Raw genomic sequence first — 9,256 nt, 5'->3', positions numbered from 1 at the left:
ACGCTGCCGGCACACCTGGCCGGCCTGTCCCCTGAGCAGGAGGAGAGAGCATGGGCAGGGGAGGGTGACGGAGGGCAGAAGGCAGCTCGCAGCCCGGCCGCAGCCTCTCCGGGGCACCTACCGCCCGCGCTGGCGGCGCCGCGCCCGACCCTGGGGAGGAAGGTGGACCCGGGGCCCCCCGCTCTTCTCTCGCGCCCGGCGTCCGTAAGAAGTCCATAAAGAGAGTAAAGGATCACTTGGTAACATTAATTTTTTTTATTAAGAAGACAGATATTTTATAGTACTTCTTTTTTTTTTCTTTTTTTTTTGTAAAAATGGTATACATGAACCAATACAAAATGCGAATGGGAACATATGGATATGGAATTTCTTACACCATAACATTGTTCATGTACACCTTAAAAACAGAACTGGCCTAAAGGGAAAAATAAGACGTCGGTGTGACTAAAGAACAAGCTTATTTGGCATCAATTATACATCCTTCATTATTTTATATTCCTTTAAAAAACACAAAAAACAAGTTTGTTCTTTCTTCACTCTAAAAAAAGTGATCAACCTGTACAAAGTAATACTCAACAATACATTTCAAACAGTGCACTGTATACTTAAGAAAAAATACATAAACCAATATACAACTAAAACCCATAATTTCCTGTTTTTGCTTTGTTTTATTATTATTTTTTCCAATGTGTGGGGCCTACACTTTGCAATCTACCTGAGACGGAAAACACCAATCGAAACACATGAACCTGAGACATGTCAACATTGTAAGCCATAAAGTTACATTAGGAACACTGCACTACTGTACACTTTTCAAAACAAAGATGGGAGGTCCCAAAAATGAGATGCCAATTTTGTGAGCAATGGTAGGCTATTTTTTTCCCCCTAAAAAGAACAACTGAAAAGACCTTTCAAAGACATGCTAAATGGTTCTCACCCTCTGATGCGATTATACTATGGGCAGAATGGGTGCTAAGGGCTCGGAATAGAGCTGCACATTGGAAAATTCATTGAAAAAGGGATGTTCGTGGCGGCTTTTTGCCTTGGTTAAGTGCCGAGGGATAGGAGGGGGGAAAACAAAATGCTGCTCAATATGGATTTGCTTTTACATATCAGTCCGTTCCCAAAAGGCCCCCGTAGTTGCAATGGTTCTATCAAAGGTTAAAACAAAGACAAGAAAAATAAACAACACTTTCAAATAACAAAGAGTTGATACTTTTTTCCCCTTAAATAAATCAGCTTAAGTTTTCCACATAATGTAACAATAGTAAAAATGTACCTTGCAAAATCCAAAATTACCCACTGAAAATGTTATATAATATATATTTATATATATATAGATCTCTTTTTTTTTTGATGCCATCTTTCCATAGGGACTGTATTCTGGAGTCTGGAACCTTACCAAAACATATGGTAAGAGTTTAGTGTTCGTCCTTCGGGACTACTTCTCGATTTCCTAGACGTTTCAGTGAAAATCCCCACATTTCTTTAAAAAGATGCAAATGGTAACTCGACTCCTCTACCTTTTCCCGAGGCTCCCCACCTAAGATATGTTCAAGGTAACTTATTTTAGTAGCTATGCACTATGGCTGCCATCATGCGAGGATCAGTAATTTTTTGGCAGACGGTTCTTAAGGCTGAGGAAAGAGGCCAAGGCTAGTGTATGAAAGGTAAAAAGATAAAAACACTCACATTTGAGTTTTGATTAAGTAACTGAAAATCCCTACATGCTGTTTTTCCACCTCTGCTCTGACCTTTCGAGAACTGAGATCGACAGCAGACCAGTGTGAGAACAATACTGGCCCTTCTTTTGTACCTCCTGCCTTTGTCAAGCCAAATCTGAAGGAATGAAAAGTTTCACACGGATTCGAGTTGGAAATCCCAGCATGACAAATATCTGTAATATACAGTACATGCAGGCCACATCCTACTGCCTTCCTAACTAAGCACAAAGGAAAAAAAAAAAAAAAAAACCAAAACACCAAAAAACCCTGTCCCATCCAGTCATTCACACGCCACGCGGACTTGCTTTTTCCTACAAATTAGTGAGAAGTATGGCCGATTGGGAAAGGCGGATGGAATCGTTTGGAACAGAAATAACCAGAGCAGAACTAGCTTCCCCCCCCTCCCTACCTTCCCCTCTTGTGGCAACTCAAATTTGTCCACTTATATAAAAGGAACAGACCTCACCTGTCAGGTCTGTTTAGGGCATTGAAAAAGGAGGAGCTCTTTCCGCCCCAAACCTTTCTGGACAGTGTGGGGTATCTATGCTGAGCCGTCTACAGATACAGAATTAAAGACAGATTCAATCTCATTGTGACACACCTCACTCGCAGATAACCCTGTACAGTAATGTAGTTCCACAGCAAACAGAACATTTTCTGAATCACAGTCTAAGTTTCTAGTCTTCACTGCTCTAAGTATTTGAAACATGGGTAGCAGCAAAGAGTCCTCATTGTTTGTTCACCCAAATCTTTACGACAACAGAGAAGAATGCATTATGGACACACTAAATTCTGAACTATGAAATCTAACTGTGCTGGTTCTCCTTTTACGAAACTGAATTTTGAACATAAAGCAGTTCAAAAATAAACAACAACAAAAGCAAAAAACAACAACAAAATCAGGGGAAAAAGATTCTAAGGAATCCCAGCAGGCAAATTCCAAAATGGGAGATTTTGGAAAAAAAAAAAATCCAAAACGTTTTGGAAAAAACAAATGAGCACAAAGGAAAAAAAGAAATAAAAGAAAAAAACAGAAAAAAAAAAAAAAAGAACGCAACGAACAAACAAAAAACAAGGCACAGAATTTTCTGCAATCTACCCAAACTAAATCCAAGCATCCAAGTTTGACTTGGTAGGAAGAAATAAAACTTAAAAAAACAAAAACAAAAACCAACCAACCAACAAAAAAAAAAAAAAAAAAAAAAAAAAAAGAGGTGTCAAACAGCAGAGTGTACTTTCAAAGAACATTTTTTTTTTTTTACACAGCAAATCCCAAGCCTTCCCAGTCTCGCACCTTTCCACCCATTCATAAAAAAACACACGAGTTTCTCGCAAGTTCCAACATCACTGTCTCTTTATCATCTAAATAGGGCCAGTTGGACACCTCATTGAAACAAAAAGGCTGATCTAGATGAAGTACTCTTTCTTTTCTTCGGAGTTGTTCTGTCCTCCTTCTGCATTGATTATAGCTGTGTCTGCGTCTGCTGCGTCATCGGCTCCTTTGGCTTCATGAGTGAAGTATGTACCTGAAAGATGAAGGGGTAAAGCACCGTGACTGTCTGATGGCCTCTGTGTAAAGTGGTACAGAGATGGCAACTTGCTTTATGGCCATCATCAGCCGAAGTGGTGTGCAGGCAGCAGAGGGGAAAAAAACAATTGGAAGGAGAGAGCGAGGTGGGTGAGACAAATGGGGATCCGGGGGTTCCAAAGGCACCACTCCAACTGAACCGCTGCGATATAATTCAGCAAATGAGACATTAGAGCAGTGATTATGACCAGAGGGTGTCGGCAGAAGAAGACGTGAGTGGGAGCTAAAAATGCAGAAAGCTGGAGAGCTGCTGACTGACGTGTGAACAGTAAACACCAGGACCAATGATCAGAGATGTGCGCGTACATGGTTAAAGACCAAAGCAAGGAAGAGCAATTAGCCAATTAATGAATTAGGGCCCTGATGATGTTCTACGGCCGCCTCAAATCGTTTACTTGGACCCCTGTCTCCTGTCTCCAGGGGTCATTGCTGCCTGTCCGTCAGCGGGGGCTTACACATGGGCATGTCTGACCGTCTGCAGCCTCCCGCTACAGAGTGGGGTTCCAGATCGAGAAGCAACTTGATATTTTGACAGCTGTGATCGAGGCCGGGGGGGTCTGTCTTAAGGGACAAGCGATTCTCACTCAAGGTGTGACTCTAGCCTGGACCCGGATTCATGGATTCGCTAATTGGCACAGCCACTTTAGAATGACGACACACAGAACGTTCCAAAGCTGGAGACACTCTTATCGGCAAGTCCCAACCATTTACGGGAGAATTTACAGAGAGAGACAAGGACTGCACCACAGTAGGACATCTAGGCAGAGCTAACACTGCCTACCATAGTCAAACAGCCCTCCTCCTGTTATATACTGTGTTCTCGAAGATTCTTAAGGAAAAAAAAAAAGGCTGATACACTTATTGTATTTCCAGGTTTTCGTACGTGATGGATCTAAGCAGGCAGGTGGTCAGATGTTTCCCTCCTATCCCCTTCCTTCCACTGCCCCCTGGTCCGCAAAGCTGCTGAGCAGACTCGGCCCTGCTCTCTGGCCTCATCTTTCTGGCTCTATCAAGCTCAACACCAAGAGACTGGGCGTTCTCGGCCCCAGGGGCTGCCTCCTGGGCACGGGCAGAGGGTCCCCAAATGGTTCATGTGTGAGATGGGCACTGTGGGTCCTACTGGGGTTTCAAGCACCTTGGACCTCCATTGCTGTGCTCAAGGGACCTTCCCCAAACCCAAATCCTACAATCCAGTAGTAGGCAAGCGCCTGCAGCTAATGCTATGGGAAAGCCCCGCAAGCTCACTGCACAGCGCTTGAGAAAAATAGCGGAGAGGGACAAGGGCCGACAAAGAAAGGGGAGAATAAATTACCAAGGGGGGGGGAGAGAAGGGGATTGGAGCAGCATGGGGCACAGAGGAGGAGCGTTGGAAAAGATGATTGCCCATCCAGGCTGCACAGTTCATAAGTGTGATGATTAATGGCAATTTAAATCAATTGCACTGATAATTTAAAAAAAATACATATTTATGTGGCTTTTAAGGCACATCAAACCAAGGAAGTGTTCTAGCTGCTGTGACCAGCTTACCCGGAGCTTGGGGCCAGGCAGCGCTGCCTGTCCACCTGCTTCCCAGAAAGCAGCAGGGTACGAGCACGTTCTTTCCCCGTTTATTGCTTTGGGGTTCACGCCCCACCTCACACACCGGCCCCCATTTTTACAGTTTTTGCTCTCTCCCCAATTATGGATTGCAGAATAACAAGTCTAGAAAGCTTTTAGAGAAAATCCAAATCAAGAAGTGCTACTCATCAGCCTTCGAAGTCCTCATCAGCAGCTGCTAAGAGTTCTGTTTTTTGTTTTTTTTCTCTGCCAGTTTCAGGAATCATCGATAGGCTATGTGGCCACATACTCCACACTGCCTATCAAGGAACGCCTTGTCAAGTCCCCAAATGGAGGGGCTGCGGCGACGGGAGGCCTCCTGCCTGCCAGAGCACCTTGCTTACCTTTATGTCTGGCAAAATAGCGCCCCAGAATGATGAGCAAGCACAGCATGGCGAACACGACCACGGCCACGACACCGCCGATCACGGCATGATCCACCGCTCTGATGGCGCCTTCTTCACCTGCTCGAGAATCTGTTGGAATCAGAAAAGGAATAGGGATGTAGAGCTCATTACAAGACACCAGCAGCCCTGGCCACACTGCCTCCAGGTCAGAGATCACCTTCTTTTTATAATGGAGGAGCCAGAGAGACAAGCCAGATGGATCAAGTTACACCAAGGGAACAGACTGACCTGTCCAGAGCCGAATTGATCTGTTCTCCCCACAAGGCAATTTCATTATAAGCAGCGGAGGAGCGCTAATGCATGTGGAACAAGCCTAGGGACCGGGGAGAGAAGAAACAGTCTGTCCAGTCCTGGCCTGGTCTTAGCGCTCACTCCAGCTGTGTGCAGCTGCAGATCCTAAGGAGGAGGCTGACCTAGCTACTCAGGGCGCTCGGGACAGCACCTTCGGGCGGTGACGGGAGCTGCCAGGGGGAGGCGGCAGGAGCCCTTCTGGAAGGGCCCAGCGACTTCTTCCCTGCTAGGCGCGTGCACAGGCAAAGGAGCTCACAAGCCACAGCTGCCTCGAGATAAAACAAGGCTTATAAGACTAAAGACAAGTGACACGCTTGCTACATTTAGGATGTATGAGGGAGTAAGCCTCAATCGAAAACCTAAAAACCTATTTCAAAAAAGACAGCAAGGAATAATTGTCCATTGCCACAGACGGGTTTTATTTTATTTATTTAACACTTCACGAGGCAATTAATTTTCCTTTATAAGCATCACTCCCTCGGGATGTCTTCTTCCGACTGAGGGACGACATGTTTGGCTGAGGGACAACTCCAAAATGAACCCAGAATGAGCTATGGCGATGCAGAATGGATGTATGGCAGTGTAAACAATTTTAATTTAGGAATGTGGCTACATCACCCCTTGCTGAAGTCCTAATGGCACCCGAGATTTATAATGTAGTAAAAAACAATTATTCTCCCGTTGATTAATACATTAACATTTTGGAGTGGAAGCTAAACCATTGTCTTTTTTTTTATTGAGTCAAGTACGACACCTCCATTAAAATGATTTACTAGCTGTACCTTACAATTTAAGCACAGCAGCAACAGAAACGGTAAAAATCTTTTAACTTTACATGATTTGTGAAGTCATATGTGAAGGATTTACCATTTAAATCTTTCAGTACAAGAAGCACATGGCCTATAAATCTGTCCCCCTTGCAGTTGCTGGACGCCTGAGAGAAATGCATTTCACCGGGAAGACGGAGAGTGCAAATTCAAGTCAATTTTTAAGAAAGATTTATCTCTGTCTCTCTCCAAAGAACAGAGCAAATCTCTGAAGCCTCCACCTCTAATAATATTTGAAGTTTATCGATCAAGTGTACAGATCCGTGACAGCTAAAGGTAATGGTGCTCTTTTGAGCCGAAACCTGATACAATGCTTTCAGCAGGAGGGCATGATTTACACTTTCTATCGATATTTCCAATTCTGCTCTGAGATTAAGTACTGAAGGATGTGGGGAAAGAACTCGTGACTGAGGGTTCCACGAAAAGTGCTTTAATTAAAAGAGTTTAAATTAAAAAACGAAGTATTTAAAGTGTTTCATTAAGTTACCTTTCAAAGGACTACAAAAAAAAAAAACCCCAAAAATCCCAACCCAAACAGAAATGCCAAATCGGAGGCAGCAGCAGGTCGCCCAGGACAACAGGATGATGGGAGTTTAATTGGAGAAGGGAGATGGGTTGGAGGCAGAGTGCACTGCAGCCAATTAGCCCGCTCCGTGATGTGCGAGCCCCTCCAGCAACCTGTCTAATAAGCTCGACTTGAAACGCGGTGCACACGCATCGCCCTCCTCGGCCAAAAGTGTTGCCTACTGCGGATGCAACAGCCTCTGCGTCTTGAAAGTCATCCCAACAAAGCAGATCTCTGCCATGGCAACTTTTTCTTTTCTTCTAGAGACAACAGAGCTTGTTGGGGGTGCCCCTCGACACAGGGTATCTGCTGGAGGAGGGTGCTTCACACCCAGGAGACTCTCGCCCAGCTGCACAGACTCCGAACCGCTGATGGGAAGACGAGAGCGGCGGGGAAGCCAGGAAGCTGTTTTCCTTAGGGAGCTGTCAAAACAGGGGCTCTTGTGGGAATGAAAATGAACTAATCTCCGATTGCCACGAGCCTCAGACTTATCGAAAAATAAGGAGTCTTTCTAGTAGCTCCCACTAGCTCTCCATGTCTCGGGCGCGGGTGGGGAATCAGAGCGATGCTAGCTAGGGAGGAGAGGGGAACGTGAGGGCCAGGAGATGAAGCGGGGGGTCCATCCCGGGGAGACCGAGAGAAACGTGCAGAAGCCATCCCGGTCCCAGGCACACACCTAAATAACCCGTCCAGGGGAAGGCACCCTCGTGGCCACTGTGAGGAGACTGCCTCCTCCCTGCCAAGGCACAGGAACATTCTAGAAGCCTGAGAAGAGCAAGCCGGAGAGGCCAAGAAGCTCTCTGATCAACAAAAACCCCACAGGCCATGTATCTGCGGGATTAATTTCCTTAGCCAAGCCCGTTCCTGTGATCTTTGCTCCCCACGAACTTCGGGCTATATGTGCTCAGTGCTGCACTTCGCCCACGTCCAACACTGGGGTCCTCGTGATCCGCCCTGCCCTCAAGGACATACATATTTTACAGACACCTATTTATAAAGGTAATCTCTCCAGCTATCTCCTGATACTCACTTGATAAGAAAGTTTACTACCACCAGTTAATCACCGAGACATTTTCCCTGCCTTCAATTACCGCAGATGGACACAGAAGGTAACTGGTGTTTAATTTACAGGGAACACTACAGCTTGGGAGCTGCTCAGCGCCTCTTCCCGCCCACCCCACCCTGGGGTTCACTGTCCTCCATGAAGAGCAGCGCCTTGTCCTGCCTCCGCTCACTCCCACCTCATTTCCATGTGCGGGGGGGGGGGGGGGGGGGTAGGTTCAGAATGCCCTTGATTGGCCCCAGGTGGTGGAGGGTCGGGTGAAAGCTGGTTACCCACTATCAGGGCAGACCCGCCCCGCACCCGTGGGCTGGTGCCTCGCTCAAGGCGAGAAGCAAATAGCATGTTGCACAAAGAAGCAGCGGGCAAGTGGCCTAAGAGGACAACTGGAGCCTGCAGGAGTGTCGGCCACCAGGAGGAGCACGGCTCTGACGAAGTCCAAGGGCTGCCTGGCCCTTCGTGCTCCGCTCTACAAAGCAAGAGCTCTGGCCAGTGCTTGAGAAATGACTTTGAAGTGGGACATTTGGGAAAGTATCTTTCACCATCATCCAAGGATCCAGGAGGATCCTGCACCTCTTGGGGTGTAGACCTTTTCACTCTGCTTCTGTGAACTCTCCTGGGAGGCGGGGGACATCCTCTCCAGATTTTTGGTTCCTTTTCTGAATCAGGCAGAGAAGGAAACCAAAGAGCCGGACTCCTTGGCTGCCCCAGTTTCTACACCGGAAGGGCATGCGGGCGTGGAAAGCACTTATAAACACACCCGGTCCTCAGGCGAGGGACCAGCTCTTGGGTTCAGAAGGTTAATGTTTTCTTGTTCTTTTAAGAAACAGAGTAACAGGTGTTACTAAGAGGGTTCCTACTTCTGGGACCAAGCTCAAGCTCAGCCCCGTCATCCTTCAGAGTAAAAGCCAGGTTTCTGCTTGGTGTATACTTCTGGCATCAAGGCTATTCCAGCCTTGAACCAAGCATGTTCCGGTGGAGCGACGGATGTCACCCTAATCGCGCACGTGGGACGTTGAGTAACTTAGGCCCAGTGTCCCACAGTCCTGGTTTTCAGGCGCGTTCCGTCAATGCTGGGACGAGGCCACATGGGCTCACGGTTGTGGCCCAGTCCTGCCTGCCTGCACTGTCCCCTTCTGCAGCCCTGTCTGTGGCTCTAAGTGTGACAGGAGTCTCTTTAAGGACAGATCAATCATGA

At 46.7% G+C, this 9,256-nt stretch overlaps 1 protein-coding gene across 16 annotated transcripts in view; it reads right to left on the bottom strand.

Annotated features, from left to right (window-relative positions):
* Window positions 1-232: 232 nt before the first annotated feature.
* The window catches only part of CADM1 (cell adhesion molecule 1), a 325,518-nt gene continuing 316,494 nt past the window's right edge, over window positions 233-9,256 (bottom strand). For all 16 annotated transcript variants that reach the window (XM_025465438.3, XM_025465445.3, XM_025465440.3 and 13 more), the window contains 2 exons: window positions 5,253-5,384; window positions 233-3,250 (listed from right to left, as the gene is read on the bottom strand). In XM_025465438.3, coding sequence (XP_025321223.1) covers window positions 3,132-3,250; window positions 5,253-5,384 — 251 coding nt within the window. In that variant the 3' untranslated portion in view covers window positions 233-3,131. The remainder of the gene's footprint in view (window positions 3,251-5,252; window positions 5,385-9,256) is intronic.

Source organism: Canis lupus, chromosome 5 (assembly GCF_003254725.2).
Source record: "Canis lupus dingo isolate Sandy chromosome 5, ASM325472v2, whole genome shotgun sequence".
Taxonomy (NCBI): Eukaryota; Metazoa; Chordata; class Mammalia; order Carnivora; family Canidae; genus Canis; species Canis lupus.
Note: the sequence above shows the minus strand (reverse complement) of the source record. Positions and strands in the feature narration are given on the sequence as shown.